Source organism: Muscardinus avellanarius, assembly GCF_963383645.1.
Source record: "Muscardinus avellanarius genome assembly, chromosome: 3".
Taxonomy (NCBI): Eukaryota; Metazoa; Chordata; class Mammalia; order Rodentia; family Gliridae; genus Muscardinus; species Muscardinus avellanarius.
The window spans coordinates 48,784,194-48,801,579 of record NC_137788.1 but is presented as its reverse complement, the minus strand read 5'-3'; the positions used below and the strand labels follow the sequence as shown (position 1 = coordinate 48,801,579).

The following is a 17,386-nucleotide window of genomic DNA, read 5'->3' as shown; positions in this document are numbered from 1 at the left end:
TTTAGACAGAACCTAAACTCTCCGGGACTGGATTAGGGCAGGATCACAAGCAAAATCTGGATAGGAACATGGCCCTGGAGCTGATTTTTGAGCTAAGAAGAGCTGAACTTCATATGTGTTTGCCAGTGTACGTATGTGTCTGTGTGTATTTGTGTGCATGTGTGGTTCTGAGAACAGATTCAGGGCTTTGAACATGCTAAGTATGCACTGTACCAGTAAGTCACACCCCTATCCTAAAGCAGAATACTTTTAACTACCTCTTTGGAATTTGCCTCTGGTTCTTCTCACCCACAGCTTCATGACCATCTGTGGCTCTCACACAGTGTCATGGCCACCAAGTCACCCACATCTCCTTGTTCTGCTTCTGAGTTTCTGACAGGCTTACCTTTTCTTCCATGCCCATTGCTGATACCCTATTGAAATGGGGGTTCTTGTCCAGTGGACTTTTTGCCCTGCTGAAATGGGGGCTCTTGTCCAGTGGATTTTTAGGGTTCTTATCCAGTAGATTTTGATGAATGGAGTCCAAGGACTAGTAAATGGTATAAAAATATGAAAATTTCTTTTAAGTCGAAAAAGAAGACAAGTAGCTCCCCCTCCACAAAGAGATGGGTCCCAGAAAGAGAGTAACCTCAAATCTCTTAGGAAATGAGCTTTTAAACTTTACTGCTTTACTGAGGGATTCTTCTCTTTTTTGCAGGTCTGGGAATAGAACCCAGGGGCATTCTACTTCCAAGATACACCCCCTGCCCTATTTTTTATTCTTTATTTTGAAACAGGGTCTCACTAAGTTGCGGAGTGCCTCACTAAGTAGCAGAGGCTGTCCGCAAACCGCGATCCTCCTCTCTCAGCCTCCCAAATGCTGGGATTACAAGCATGCGCCACCATGCCTGGCTTACTGAGGGCTTCTATTTGTCCTTTTAAGATTGGTCAGAATCAAGTTGTGGAGAACTGATGACTTTCGATTCTTAATTTGAGTGATTACCTGTGGGATGCTCGGGGGCCCTGATTCCCTGGCTTCCATCAGTCTCTCGTTTTCCTGTTTACCTCCCCCAACCACACAGAATGCATGCAAATAGCTTTTTTTTTTTCCTGTCCTGAGGTCTTCTGCCCAGCCTCACTACAGAGGCCTTCTGCCCCCTCTGTATTCATCCATTTATATCTACTTTCCTCCCCAAGCTGGGGCTGGACCCTAGAGACACAGCTGAACTATACCTAGCTCTGATCTAAAGAGACTTACAGTCTAATCACAAGAAGGAACAAGGGATTTCTTCATGTAAAAATATTTAATAAGCCGGGCATGGTGGTGCATGCTTGTAATCCCCATGCTCAGGAGGTGGAGACAGGAGGATCACGCGTGTTCGAAGCCAACCGCTCTGGCTTAAGAGACCCTGTTTCCAAAAATAAAAAATATAAAATAGGTCTGGGAGTGTAACCTGGAGGTAGAAGGGCTTCTAGGAACCCCAGTACCACCAAAAAAATATTTAATGACCATAAAGGAGTAGTCAGAAGTGCAGCACATGATATACTTACTCATATCGAAGTCAACCACTAAACCCAGCATGGGGGGAGAGATGGGGAGGGGGAGGTATGGACTGGGTGGGGACTGGCTGGGTGTTGTGTGCATTTATGTCTATGCAAGTTTTTTACCCCATTATGATGTATAAATACAATGCACTAATATATATATATATATATATATATATATATATATATATATATTGCTGTCAAAATAAAAAATAAAGTAGAGCTGGGGAAAAATAAGAAGTGCAGAACTTGTACCAGAAGATAGTTTCCTGAGTGTCTAATGAAGGAAAGGTACTTTGTGAGTGTAGACACTCAGGAGATACCGTTAAATAGTAACTCTTTATTGATGGGAAGAATATGATAGATTTGGAGGAAGAGTGATATTGGGGAAAAAAAAACTAGAGTGCCTTTAAAGAAATCCAAGCAAGCCACCCCTCAGCCCCATTAAAGACAGATGAACTGTATACTCCTCTGCCTCTCACCAGTTCCTTCCTATGAATTCCCACTATTGGCTATAACCACTGCATTGATGCTCCTTGTCTTTATATGGGTTATATTTAGATAAATCTACCATAAATTGGAAAAATCATAGGTCATAAAAGCACTGCTACACCTAACCTACCAAGAGTTCAAGTTGGCACCACAGCACACTATCGAGTGTGAGAGGTTCCCCTTGAGGCCAAGTAACCATGGGGCTGGCTACTGCTGTTGCCACTGCACAGCACTCCAGGAGTGTTCCAGGCACCCTGTTACTTGCCCACAAAATGGCCAAAATTCAAAGTACCAATTCTGCTGAGTGCGAATTACTTTCATTGAAAACATCAAGAAAAAAGTGGAAACAATGGCAGAATAGAGGAAGACAGAGTGTTTCAGATGCTCAAAGACTAGGAACTTAGCGAGCAAGAAGACTGCTTCTTGGCTAGGGAAGAAAAGCACCTAAAACTCAATAGAACTATGATAGTGGAAACACAGTGGAACCAAAGGCAACAGAGAAAGCAGAGGACTGGAAGAAACCAAATCCAACAAGGAAGAAGTAGCAGAACTTTGTCAAACCAGTGACTACAGACCATAATCAAAATACTTTTCTCTCCATACTGAATAAAGACCTGACTACCCAGATGGCCCAGCTAGACCTTGCAGCTACAGCTAAACTTATCTCTGCCTACAGAGACCCATGCAGTGTGTGTTACGTCCATGAGTTAACAAACTGTCCCAGTGGGAGACTGCTCTGGGTGGCCACGGGGACTTGTGTGGCAACAAACAGACTCACGGGGGTCTGTGAGTTTGCAAATCACTCCTGTGGAGGTGAGGGTGGGGGCTATAGTCAGACACAGCAGAAATGGGAATTAGCAGACAGCCTCTAGAGACATTTGGGCTGGAGGGACCTAGAATCCATCGTTCATCATGCCCTTTCAGGGTCTTCAGTGATCACCATAGGATGGCCAGCCATGATGTCAATGGGGTGAAATATCTCAGCCCAGCAAGTTGCAGGCTTAGAAAGTGGTAATCTCATGCTTGGCTGTGTTCAGGTGCTGTAAGCACCAATGCAGAGGCCAGAGGTTAAATAACTGAGCCCTCAAGCTCTAGGTTCAGAATAGTATGATCTCCCCCTGCCAGAGCTGGGCACTGAAAGCAGGGAGACCAAGGGCTTGAAGGGGTTCACATGATCACAGCTGTAGCTAAAACTCAACACTCTTTCTGCCAGCAGAGTTCATATCTGGCATGCATCCATGCCAATGATTGACAGTGCTCCATGTGATCATAACCAGCAGATCAGTGGCAGTGTCCCTGGGCCATCAAAACTCAGAGAGCTAGGCCACAAGCTCAGAACATAGCAATTGCTGGCCCAGCTGAGCCTAGGCCCACTGGTCACAGAGACCAGAGGTCATCACTCTGTAGTTTTCTGGGCTCATAATCAGCAGAGCAGCAGTTGGGATTTATTGTGGAGCAATAAATCCCAACCAGCAGGCAGCAGGCTCTGGACAGTACATAATAGTCGCTAGCCCTATGGAGTTTGGGCCTGGAGAGCACAGTGACCTGTACCCAATCAGAAACTACTATTTGCTTGCACTAAGAACTATATCTTGTTAAAGAGGCTCTGGGGGGACATATTCAAAAGTTTGATTATAAGCTGGGCATGGTGGCACACACTTGTAATCCCCACTCTTGGGAGGCAGAGACAGGAGGATCATGTGGGTTCAAAGCCAGCCTCACTGGCTTAAGAGACCCTGTTTCCAAATTTAAAAAATATATAAAATAGGTCTGGGAGTGTAGCCCAGAGGTAGAAGGGTTCCATCCCCAGTACCACCAAAAAAAAAAAAAGTTTAATTATGAGACAAATTTTTAGAGGCAAATATATACTCTCAGCATAGGCCTTATTATAAGGTGATAACAAATAGACACAGGACTCAAACCCAAAGAGGAGAAAAGTGCCAAAACAACAGAAATACAAATCCAACAACTCTGAAAACATGAGAATGAAGAAGTGAGGGAAACAATAAATTCCCACAACTCAACAAGTGATATTACTAATACTGAGTTGCAGGAAATGCCAAAAGGAGAATTCAGAATTTTGATTTTTAACAATCAAAAGCCTCAGAGATTAAATCAGAGGAAGTGTACAGGAAATGAAAGAACATATAAATGGAGAAATTGAGGTCCTAAGTAAGAACCAAAAAGAGGCTTTGAGCAAAATGAAGAAGTCAATAAATGAATTAAAGACCACAATAGAAACCATCTCTGATAGGCTAGACCACATGGAAAACAGAATATCATTCTTGGAACTCAGATTTCAAAACTGAAAGCACAGTCAGCGAAATATAGAGAAGACAATACAACAACAGAACTTGAACATCCAACAAAGGTGGGATAATATGAAATGACCTAACTTTTGTGTAATTGCATTGTTTAAGGTCTAGAAGCACACACCAAAGGAATTAGAAATAACATCAGAGAATTTCACAAAACATAAAAAGACTTGGACAGTCATGTACAGGGAACATTCAGAGCAGCAGCAAGGCAAGATAAAAAATAGGCTTCCCAATACCACATAATAATCAAAATGACTAAAATAGAGGCCAAGAAAATAATCTTAAAAGCAATGAGAACAAAGGAAAAGTGACATTCAGGGGCAAAATAATAAATATCACTCTAGACTTCCCAACCCAAGTAATGAAAGACAGAAGAGTTTGGCATGATGTGTTCTAGATCTAGAAGAAAAAAACTTACCTCTCATTCTACACAGGAGTCAAGTTAAGATGGGTCATAGACCTGGAAATTAGACCACAGGCTTTGAAGCTACTAAAGTAGGGCATATATCCAATACTCCAACATATAGGCAGAGGTAGAAACTTCCTCAACAAGATTCCATAGCTCAGAAAATTTAAATAAAAATTAATAAATGAGATGGCATTAAAAAGTTTCTGTTCATCAAAGGAAATCATCAAGACTCTAAACAGAAATCCTATAGAACAGAGAAATATATTTGCCAGTTATCCCTCTGACAGAGGACTGATATCTATAATATACAAAGAACTTAAAAACTTTACACTAAAAAAATTAAAAATAGCCCAATCAATAAATAGGCAATTGATCTAAATAGATATTTTACACAAAAAGAGATACAACTAGCCAATGAATACATGAAAAAAATATTGTTCAACATCATTAGCAATCAGGAAGATGCAAATCAAAACAACACAAAAATTCTGTCTAACCATAATTAGAATGGCAATACTCAAGAAGTTAAAAAACAATGTTGGCAAGGACGTGAAGAAATCGAAACTCTTCTATCCTGTTGGTGGAATTGCAAATTAGTTTAGCCACTATGGAGATCAGTATGAAGATTCCTCAGAAAACTGAGAATGGATCCACCATATTATCCAGCTATACAGCTTTTGGGTATCTTTCTAAAGGAACTGAAATCAGAGAACGACAATAATATATGCATCTCCATGTTCATAGCAGTACAATTCACAATAGCCAAATTATGAAACCAACCTAGGTGTCCATCAACAGATGAATGGATTACAAAATTATGGGATATCCACAAAATTGAGTTCCACTCAGCAGTAAAGAAGAAAAAAAAATTATGTCATTTGTAGGAAAATGGAATGAACTAGAGAATATTATGTTAAGTGAGATTAGCTAATCTCAGAGAGTGAAGGGCCATATATTTTCTCTCATATGGGGAATCTAGGAAGTAATCAGGATATCAGAGGGACTTCAGATAATGAAGGAGAGATCCCAGTAGAGCCAGGAAGGAGGTCTAGGGTAAAGGGAGGAAGAAGAGTGAGGAACAATGAAGAAATTACTACTATTGGCTTAACATACATATGTGAAAATACCAGTATCAATCTCAGTACTCGGTAGAGAAAGGGGGAAGACAGAGTAAATTGGAGGAGGGGGGTCCACCAAGTACTGTGTTCATCAACATAATTTACATTAAGTGAGACTATAATGTACCAATAAAAACATATAAAAAAATAAAATCACAAGTCAAACCATCTGAGTCAGAGACTTTCTGTACTCACTTCTTGGTGTGTTTGTCTCCATTTCTAGATTCAGAGTTCCTTGAAATCAGGGATTTGTATGTTACTAGATATTTACACTTAATGCCTCACACTTAGTAGGTTTTTGGTATTTTTTGGCTTGAACTTTAATGAACTAACTCGTGATTATAAGGAGGCAGAGAGAAAAAGAAACATCCAGTTCCATGCTGGGGTGTCTGTTCCAGGCCACAGAGATCCATATGTGGTCTCTGTACACTGACCCTCTGTCTGTTCCTACTTAGCCTTGCTTTAGGCCTCTTATCTGATGAGTGGTTTCTCTTAAAATAAATGCTTTCCTCTTTCCAGGTAGAGCCTCTGTATGAACTGGTGACAGCCACCGATTTTGACTATTCTGGCACAGTGAGGCAGAACATGAAGCGAGCCCTGGAGGAATTCCAGATGGAAGTCAGTTCCTGCCGCTGTGCTCCCTGCCAAGGGAATGGAGTCTCTGTCCTGAAAGGTACCACTTCCAGGCCACTGGGTTCCCTTATGGAATCTATCATTTAGAGGAGGCTTGCTTTGGGGCAAACTGTTTACCAACTTCTATTTCCCAAAAAGCTAGAACACTGAAAACTAGGAGATGCTTCCTTGGCTGTCAGGATGACTCAGCCTCAAGGGGTACCATGAGTGATTCTAGCATTAGCTGAAGCCAGGGGCAGATTGAGAATATGTGGTCTGCAAAGAGTGGCCATTCCTCAGGGCATCTGCTGAGCACAGAGAGCCTGGGCTGAGCAGGGGAAACCCTATTTGCATGCTGTGATTAATACATGGTGAGAAGATTTGAAGGCAGCAGCAAATGTGGGGCAGTAGAACTTGACTGCCAACTTCCAGGATCATTCTGGGGCTACTTCCAAGGAGAGGGCAAACTGGGAAGAGTAAAGCCTGATACCTCCTGCTTTGTTATTATGGACAGGCAAGACACTGAGAAAGATTTCAGAATAGACTCAAATAGGACATCAAGAGCATCTGGTTACAACCAGTCCCAGATAGGGCAGGGTTCACGTGGACAGAGCAAGCCCAACAGATGGTTCACCAGAGAAGATATGTTCTCAGCGAGAAAGTTCCAGTTGCCAGACTGGCAACAAAGATTGTATTTTTAGTTTTTCAGACAGGATGAATGTGAACAAAGCAGGCATTGTGACAAGTAAGGTCTGAAAGTTCTGTCATTGTCCTGAGAACCCCTACCTTGTGATCCTCAGGACAATCCCATAAGAAATAGATCAGTTCATCAACTTAAGGCTTTAGTCTAGGATTTTGGAAATACTCCATGCCTTTTGTGAAATTTTAACCTCAAAGCTAGGACCCACCTAAGACTAGAGTCAAGGCAGAGGAAAATAGGGAACCAGAGAATGCACTGATCTATCAATAACAAACTTGTAAAGAGATTTTATGTGACCAGATAAGAGAAGCTTCAAGGGGACAGATTACAAAGTAATGTAAAGAATAACTTCCAGAATCTCAGAGATAGGCAAAGAAAGGATAGGACAACTAAGAGGATTGCTTTAGTTGGCTTTTCTTCACTCTAACTAAAATTCCTTACAAACACAACTTAGAGGAAGAAAGGTTTATTTGGAGCTTACAGTTTTAGAGATAAGCTCATTACTGGCCTGTTCCAAGGCAAAAATGGCTTGGCAAGAGAACATGGTAGAGGAAAAGCCACTATCACCTCATGGCTGCCAGAAGGGGAAAGAGAGATAGACAGACAAATATGGAAGGGATGGCAGGGGCAGATATAATCCCCAAGGCTAGGCCCAAATCATCTACTTCCTCCAGCCACACTCCAACTTCAAACCTGACTGCATAGCCTAACACATAAGCTTCTATAGGGGACATTTTATATCTAAACTCTAACAAGTAGTGAGTTTCTCATCCCTAGAGGTATTCAAGCAGAAGCTGGAGGATTGCTTGTGGTGAATGATGATTGGCCTTAGTGGCTGCTTCTGATCCTAAAAGCTTATCAATATGAGTCAAATATCATCAGAGTAATTTTCTTCTATAATTTCATGTAATTTCTCATGATGGCAGTAAACATTCTTTCACAAGCAAACAACCCTCAAGGAAGGAGTAGATCTTCTTGCATTGGACCTGCTTATTGCAGGCCATTCAACACAAAGCTTGCCCTGTGTCAGCCCAATGAAAATGCCATAGTATGAGAGGCTAAGCATTGCTCTACATGGTATTTATCACACGGCCTCTTCCTGGTTTTCTCAGGCTCACGCTGTGACTGCATCTGCCCTGTTGGTTTTCAAGGCCCAGCCTGTGAGGTCACCTACCGGGAAGGTAAGGAGTTTGAGAATTGGTTGGAAAGAGGAACTCTAAGGAAGTCCTGGGAACAATTCAAAAGAATGAGAGTAAGGTGGGAGCGTGAAGGGAACTGGAAATTAGGATACTTGATAACTATCCTGACTCCCTTTCCATTTTATTATTTTTATAATCTAGAGTGCTTCATGTCACAGAATTAACATAGCATGGCATTTCTAAGTCCTTTTTGCATCATTCAGGAATGCGTACCCTCATCTCCTACTGAGTGAACTCTTACTCAGCCTTTAAAATCCAGCACAGATGTCCCATCTATCTAAATGTTTCTTTAATTCCCCAAGTAGAATTAGTCGGTTTCTCTTGTGGATACCCACAGGGCTTTGAATATATATATATATATATATATTTTCCAATATAGCTCTTAGCACATTGAATTTCTTCCTCTGTGAGTAGTATTTGTGTTCCATTTACCTCTGTGTCTCCATGGACCTGAATGGTGGCTGATCAACGATATATATTGAACATACAAAAGAAAGGCTAAAGTTCCTTTCTATCTCTAAAATCATTTGGCAAGATATTTATCTAAACATTTTAAACTTCACTTCCCTCACTTCTGATTTCTCTCTGTGACTCTTTTGGTGACATGCTGGTAAATGAATATGGCACATCCAATAAAAAGAATGAACTTTGGGGGGGGGGGTTATGTCCCTCTGCACAAGGCACTTTGCTGAGGGCATAGACTCAGGTTAGTCCAAATTTCATTTCTGTAATTTATTATCTATCTATATTTATTATTTATTTATATTACTTTATTTTATATTTTGGTGTTGTTGGGGATTAAGCCCAGGGACACTCTACCTCTGAGCTATGCCCTAAATCCAATTTTTTTGAAAAATTGGAAACAGTATATCTTACTAAGTTTCTAAGAGCTTGACTAAGTTGCTGATGCTGGCTTCAAACCTGTGATCCTCCATTCTCAGCCTCCCAAGTATTAGGTTTATAGGCAATGCCACGATGCCCAGCTCCATCTCTATCATGTAATAACTGTGACCTGGACCAAGACACTTGTCCAATTTTGCTTTAGTTTCTGCATCTATAGAGTGGGGGAAATGATATTAACTTCTTGCAGAATTGTCTTAAGTTTATAAAGAGGCACAGAGGCACTTAGAATGATGCTTGGGACAGCAAAACAAACATTTATAATTTTAGGGCATATTGTTGCTTTGCATGTTAGCTATACTAGATCCTTTAACCCTTGCAACAACCCAAAGAAGTCAATGTTATAATCATTATATAGATGTAGAAGCCAGTTCAAACACTAGTCCAGCTGATAATAGGAACCTAATTCAGGTCTGGTGGGCCTGGCTGCATAGTCTCTAATCTGCAGACCTGTCCCTTCCTTCTTCCCCAGCAAAACACTAAGGGTTGTTTTTGTTCTCACTCTTCTTGACCTCAATCAAGCCCCCAACTTGGAGGAGATCTTGGGAATGGCCCTCTCCAGTGATCTCATTTTGCCAAAAGGAGAGGCCCATATACATTTTTAAAATGCTGAAAATTTCAATTATAACAACTGCTACAAAATGCTCTTAGAGTGTAAATACAGGGACTTGATGGAGAGTTAGGGGTTAGGGTAGGCTTCCCCTGGGAAATATGCTTGTATCAAGATCTGGAGCATGAAGAGAATGAACCAGGTGACAGGAGAAGAGTCACTTGGGCCAGGAGCACAGCATGTACAGGTGCCTGTAGTAAGAGGGAGCACGGTAAGTACAATGACCAGAAAAGAAGAGCAGTGATTGGAGGTATGACATTCAAGCTTCCGAGTTCCAAAGGCCTTACCTTGCCCATCCTGCCTCATCCATAGGGCATCAGAATGTAATAAGGGCTATTACTTTTTTTTTTTTACTTTCTCCCTTGTAGATGTCCCCACTGATGGGAGGTGGAGTTGCTGGTCCAGCTGGTCTTCATGCTCTGGAGGACAGAAAATGAGACAAAGGCAGTGTAACAACCCACCTCCTCAAAATGGGGGCAGCCCCTGCACAGGCCCTGCTTCGGAAAAGCTCAGCTGTTAGCCAGGAGCACTAACAGAGGACACAACCGTGGGCCTCAGAGATGGGAGCTCCAGATCACAGGGATTCAGCCGCTCACCTCCCACCTGCTCCCACCTCAACACTGCCTAAGACCAGAAGGCAGTTAGATTGGAAAATACAGATTAATTTGAATAAATGAGGAGTTAAACAAGTCACCACTTTCTGAAGATGTAAAGCATTTTCATAAACCTCCCTTTGCCCACTCTATGGTTTTATTTTATTCATACTTATGACAGCCAGGAGCTGTGTTGGGAATTGTTCACCATGTAGTCTCACCTCCTAGCAGTCACTGGCACACAGTAGGCACCTGAGAGTGAATGACACTAAGTTGTTCCTCCCTTGACAAGTATGTGGTCTCATGCAATGGTAACAGCAACTTGTGTGTATTGAATGACTCTTGTTTGCCGGCTGCAGATTCCATGTATTGATTCCGTCCATCCTCATAAAAGCCTTATAAGGCAGATGCCATTTATTAGCCTTTTTTTTTTTTCAGTACTGGAGATAGAACCCAGGTACATTCTACCTCTGAGCTATACCCCCGGCCCTATTTTTTATTCTTTATTTTATTTTATTTATTTATTTTTTTGGTGGTACTGGGGTTCCTGGAAGCCCTTCTTCCTCCGGGCTACACTCCCAGACCTATTTTATATTTTTGAAACAGGGTCTCTTACACCAGCGCGGCTGGCTTCGAACCTGCGCGATCCTCCTGTCTCCGCCTCCCAAGCGCGGGGATTACAAGCGTGCGCCACCACGCCCGGCTTTATTCTTTATTTTGAAACAGATCTCACTGAGTTGCAAAGGGCCTCACTAAGTATCTGAGGCTGTTCGTGAAGGTGATCCTCCTGTCTCAGCCTCCCAATGATGAGATTACAAGTGTACGCCACCACACCCATCTCGTATTGGCCTCTATTTAATGGCTGTGGAAACTGAGGCTCGGAACAGCTCAGTGACTTGTCCAAGGCTACACAGTCAGAAAGTGGCAGAGCTGAGCTGCAAACTGACTCTAGAGCTTTATACTCTTAGCTGTAATTCTCTCTTACCTCTCAGGAAAGGAACATCTGGCTACCAAAGGACTTTCCATGAAATAAAATGCAACAGAAAGTATTGCGTGTGTGTGTGTGTGTGTGTGTGTGTGTGTGTGTGTGTGTGTCGTGTGTGTGTGTGTGTGTGTGTGCATGTTACTGACTGGTCTCTACCTGCTGCCTTCTGAAAAAGGTGAATCTTGGTCACTTGCATCCATTGATGTTGGGTATGGGAAGGGTGTGGCTGTGCACATTGATAGCAGGATTTATGGAACAAACCTGAATTGCATTTTATAATGGAACAATGTGGGTATATAAGAAAGGTCCTAAGCTGAAGCCAAGGGCCAGGGAAATTGATCACTGCATGGGAGAGTTAAAAAGGAAAATGAGGTGGTCATGGTGGCTGGAGGAGAAAACATTCCAAGGAGCACTTAGAGTCGATGGCTGAGGGAAATGTGCAGCATAGCCCCCTCCCCCACAAGACTGTCTGCACATTCTACTTTGCTCACTTAAGCTTTTGTGCAAATACCATTTGGGGAAGGGGGAGAGCTTGAAGAAGAGAAGAAGAAAACAATTGATCTCCAGGTTACCAAACACCAAAGCATTTTTGTTTTTCAGATTGCCATCTGAGTGGTTAAGCTCTATTTCTCTCATTTGCTCCATCCTATTAAAAACATCCCTTAAGATTTGCTTTGCTCTTGGGCACTTTCTGTCTGATTGAAGAATTGCAGGTGAATTTGTTGAAATAAAATTGATGGGGGAAAAAAGCAGTTAGTTAAAGGTAAATTGGTTTGTCCTACTCATTTTCAACCAATCTGTTTTCAGCCAGATGGTCAGCTTAGAGTTTGGTGTTGGATTTGGTGTTCGGGTCCAAATCTAACCTATCCATGATGCTGAGGCCTTGGCCCCTGCTTCCCAGACATCAACACACCACGCGCAGTGTCTGCTTCCCCTCATCCTCATATCCCCAGCCATCGAGCTGAAGGGTCTGGGTTCTTGTTTAGCTTAGTGTTATTGCTTTGCTGTCTACTGTTATTTCAACAGGCTAATCCAATAATGTTTTATCTCTTTCATTATACGGAGGTCGTATAATTTTCTTGAGTTATAATCTATCTTCTTTTAAGATTCCCCGGAGACAGAGGAGAGCAGCTCTGTCTTTGGTTGACGGGAGGCTCCCACGAAGCAGACAGGAGCACATCGAAGCAAGCGCCGCCAAATTAAATTCTGAATCTCAATCACAGCCACCGCTTCTAATGGGAAATTTGAGTTGATTATGGAGATGACAGCCCAGGTTCACGTTTATTGCATTTAGCAGAAATTGTTTATCCTATTAAATATGGTCTTGAAGGAGAGACAATTGAATTGTGGCGCGCTGGTGAATACCCGGGTGACGCCCAGGCACTGCTAAACTGTGTAATAATTATATTCTTATTTGTGGGCTGAACTTCCCCACATGGCTCTTTTTGCAAACAAATGCATTTAGGAGGAGGCTGGAACATAATGTAAGAATTAAACAAAATAAATGCAAACTGTGCTATTGGAGAATCTTGGCAACTGTGGCTTGCCCCTGTGTACCTGTGAAGGAGCTGTGGACACAAGCAGCAGAGTCCAGGCAATGCGGTCTGGCTGATGCTCTGGAAGTGTGAGTGCAGCACAAGGTGCCTGGATATAGGAGGGTTTCCTTTTCTTTTTTGCATCCAAGAGCATGAACCTATCATATGCCGTAAGCTCCTGGGCACATTTAATGCCAAGGAAGCAGGCTTCCCGTGTGACCTTGGACTAATAACATAACTTCTGTGGGAATAATAACTATTGTAGTTAGTTTAACAATAGTAATAATAGCTGACAATTATAGAATCTTCCTAGTTTATGAAGTCTTTTAACCTCCATTATCTCTTTTAATTTTTATCTGAATTTGATGGGTAGATAGAAATGCACTCATTAGATGACAGGTAGAGAGAGCTTCAAACAGAAACATACTCCGTACTAAGGATGGACTGATTGTGGAAACCAAGAGGCCAGAGAGAGTTCCTGCTAGCAGAGAATCGAGATGCAGGAAGACCCATTTCTGTCATTAAGAAGATGTCTCTAGCCTGCTCCTGGGCACTTGCAGGAAAGCCCTTGGAAATGTGCGTGCCTGGCACTTTTGAGACACTGAGCTGGTCTTTGAAGTCTTTAAGACTGGCAGATTAAAGAACTGGAGAAGAACTCTGGCCATAAGTTGTTGCATACGGCAGCCCCATGCTCAAACCCCTTCCTAACTTATCTTCAGGCCTCAGTTTGTCTCTTCTCTCAGCCTTTCCTGTTTCCATCATGTTAGGATATGTAAGAGTTTGGATCTGAAATATAGATGTATTTCGTTTTATACACTGAAGATATGCCTAATAACATTATGTCTATTTATTGATGTTTCTAGACTTTGCAGATATTACATTGCAACTTACACCTTGATTATCTCTTCTTCCCTCACAAATGTAATGTCCACGAAAATAAGGATAGTGCACTAATATACCCCAAGGGGGGCATCAATAAAAATTGTTGCATAAATTAATTAACTAATTTAAAGGGATGAGACCTTCCCTTCTGGGCAGAAACTTGAGTGAATTGGTGACATGCAATGGTGGCATCATGAGACTTCAAGCATAGCAACCCTAAAGATAAGGACACTGTACACAGCAGTGAGGGGGCCATGCCTTCATCTGGCTTCATGGGCAGCACTGCAAAATAAGAGAGGGAAATATAGTTGATGTCATGAAGGGGCCAATAGTGCTTGTTTGGGGGTGGCATTGGTGACACCCCTGAGGACGGTTAGGAATCTCCAAGGAAACCTTACAAAGGAAGGGAACAGAAAACTCTATAATCGTTGTTAGAGTAAACCTGAGACATGAGAAAACCAAGGCTCAAGAGGTGGCAAACAGCTAGACACAGTGATATACTTCTGTAATCCCAGTACTTGGGAGGCAGAGACAGGATGATTTCAGGTTTGAGGCCAGCCTCAGCAACTTAGACCCTATTTAAAAAATGATGATGATGATGATGATGATGATGATGATGATGATGATAACAATAACAATAGATATGGTGGCATAGCTGGAAGGTAGAATGCCCCTGGGCTCAATTCCCAGTATGAAAAAAACCAACAAACAAAAAGTAGTAGTTGGTGTCAAGGACCCACCAACACATGACAGAGGTAGGAAAGAGTGGCTTTAAAAAACTTGTCTTTCAACATTCTGCCTTACCTCAGCTTTCTCATCTCCAGGTTCATTTTCAAAGCGGGAGCACACACCTAAAACTTAACTCAATGCACTGGAATAGTACAGGCCAGGTCTTTGAGATCCCTCTTTGCTGACGAATGTCATCAAATCAGATTTTTCTATACTCTATTTTTCTCTCTGAGTTATCTTCCTTTGGTGTTAGGCAAGATTCTGATTCTGACCATTCAGGAGCTCCGAGGTCTGTTTATGGAGACAGCTGGGGTGGCATTGTACCTCCTAGGCAGAGCTGGGGATGCATCAAGAGAGTCTGCACCACGTAGCACATAGACACATGTGCCCTGACGCCAGTGTGCTGGCAGTGGAAGCCTGGCTCTGGGGTTCACTACTTTGTGGCTTTATGCAAGTTATGAACCTATCTGTGAATCCCTTTCCTAAACTGGATAATGGGGCTGGGGCCGATGTCAGTGGCAACCTCCTGTGGATTCCTGAACTTAGGAGAGCACCCCGGACCCAGCAGTCACCCCATGATTAGTTACATCATTGCCATTACCACTTCCCGGGTCCTCAAAACATCAACAAGAACTGTGGATTGTTGGTGTTTTTCTTAAAAGTCACTTAAAACTGCTTTAAAATTATTTCAGTGCAAAATCCATTACAACCTATGAGAACAAAAAGCATAATATAGCTTAGCTCCTAAGAGATGTCTTAATAAAGGACATGGAGGGCTTTCTATCCCAGGCTGTGGGTTATTAAGGGAAAATGTAACAGCATAATAACTAATATTTGCAGAGGGCATTACCAGTTACAAAGAACCTTCACACACCTAATCCATCCTAATCCTCTCACTGCCTGCAAGAGGAAGAGTTTATTATCTGCCTTTGACAGGTGATGAGAAAAAGCCTCGGAGAGACCGAGTGATTTGTCCAAGACCACACAGCTCCAAAGCAGCAGAGCTCAGCCCAGGCTGCTGCTGAGGCCAGGCTCATGCCTCCCATTGTAGCAGGTACAGATCCAGCTTCATCTGCAGGACAGGTACCCGCCTGCCCACTTGCATAGAAGAGCCGAGAAAGGCTCTGGGCCTGATATCTCTGCAGCAGAGAAGCCTGAAGGCTTTAAAGGTTCTTGAAGCAGACAGAGGGGTTAAGACCCAATGCTGTGTGACTTTAATCACATCACTTATCCCCTCTGGGCCTCAGTGTCTTCAACAGAAATGGAGTCATTGATCTACCTGGTACTGTGTAAAGATTAAAGACATGACATCTACAAAGGGACTGCCATCACCACAAAGTCACAAAGTAACTTGGGGAGGAGGCTCGACCTCCTCCCCAAGATTGGGTGGTGAACTAAACAACCCTGCTTCATGTCTATTGCTTTTTACCCGCCTAGCATGGCTCTCCTCAAGCACATGGATGCATTTCACAGAGAGAAAAAAAAGAAGAAACATGGTCGAATTTGCAGTGAAGAATTCTCAGAGGATTGTCAAAGGGAGTCAAGTGGCTGATCTGACATTCACCTCTGTGCAGAAGGCCATAACGGAGTGTGGGCACCCCTGTTATCGCTACCGGCCGCATCCACCAGTTATCTTGAGTCTACACCTTGTACCCCCAGGTGTTCCTTCATCCATCATTGGCCATTGTCTGGTATCCCCTGCCCCTTCCCCCACCACCTCCTGCCAGATGACTCCTTGTTAATAAGCCAGTTTGTTCACACCATGAAAACTATCTGATTCTGGCCCCTTTTATCCCAAACGCCATCCATCCATCAAATGCTTGCATGCTCCATGAGCTTGGTTAGGAAAATGGGGATGGGGAAGGGAGACAAAGAATAGATAAAACTTCTTAGCTGCTATCTCTAAAGAAATAGAATGGATAAATAGATCTGTCAGGCATGTATCATGCCACTGGACAGCAATGTCTATTTGTTAAAAACAGGTTAGGATGGGAGGATTTATCTCACATTTTAAGCTGTTAATATAGAAGGGAAACATATTTTCCTTTATCTCTCCTGGGGGAAGGGGAAGGAGAAAACTCCAAGGCCATAAATGAGGAATTTTTAACTTGATTTGCTGGACGTTCCTTCATTAGGAAGAGCTGAGCTCACTCTTGAACTCATGCAGCCTCCAGGAATAATGTGGGCTCAGCTGTTCCTGGAGACACCGGGAAGGCTGAAGGATCCAAGAATCCCAGCGAGCGTCTTCCCTGGATGTTAGTTGTTCTCTTGCACAAGTTTCCACATTCTAGACACAAAGAACATTCTACTTTTTGCCTATAGCACTGAGTGGAAAAGAGAAAGAGACAAAAATCTATTTTAAAGAAACTCAGATGTAACAAGCACTGTGATAGGTGCCAAGGCTTCAAAGATAAATAGGAGTCCCCATCTACTCTGCAGGAAATTACTAAGTGGGGAAGACAGACAAGTAAGCAATAGTGATAGAGCAAAATGCTAGAAAACAGCCTTCTGAGAGTGTAGCACCTGACAAGGTGTGGAGTCACCGAAGGGACTGGCTTCCTGGGCAGAGGGACACCTAGCTTGTGCCCTGTAAAACACAGGTGAGGAGCTGGGAGAAGAAGAAAGCTGGGCTAGAGAGGAGGGTGCTTCCAGGAGCCACATGTGCAAAGGCCCAGAGCGAACAAAAGGCCTGACCTATGTGGGAAATTAAATTGGAAGTAGTTAATCCAAGCATGGTGGTACATGCTTGTAATCCAGTACCTGGGAGGCTGAGACAGGAG

At 42.7% G+C, this 17,386-nt stretch overlaps 1 protein-coding gene across 1 annotated transcript in view; it reads left to right on the top strand.

Moving 5' to 3' along the window:
* Positions 1-10,402, top strand: part of C8B (complement C8 beta chain) — a gene marked incomplete at both ends in the record, with an annotated part of 51,357 nt that extends 40,955 nt beyond the window's left edge. The window contains 3 exons of the mRNA XM_080691429.1: positions 6,381-6,534; positions 8,286-8,354; positions 10,251-10,402. Of these exons, the coding sequence (XP_080547555.1) occupies positions 6,381-6,534; positions 8,286-8,354; positions 10,251-10,402 (375 nt within the window). The remainder of the gene's footprint in view (positions 1-6,380; positions 6,535-8,285; positions 8,355-10,250) is intronic.
* Between the last annotated feature and the right edge of the window lie 6,984 nt (positions 10,403-17,386).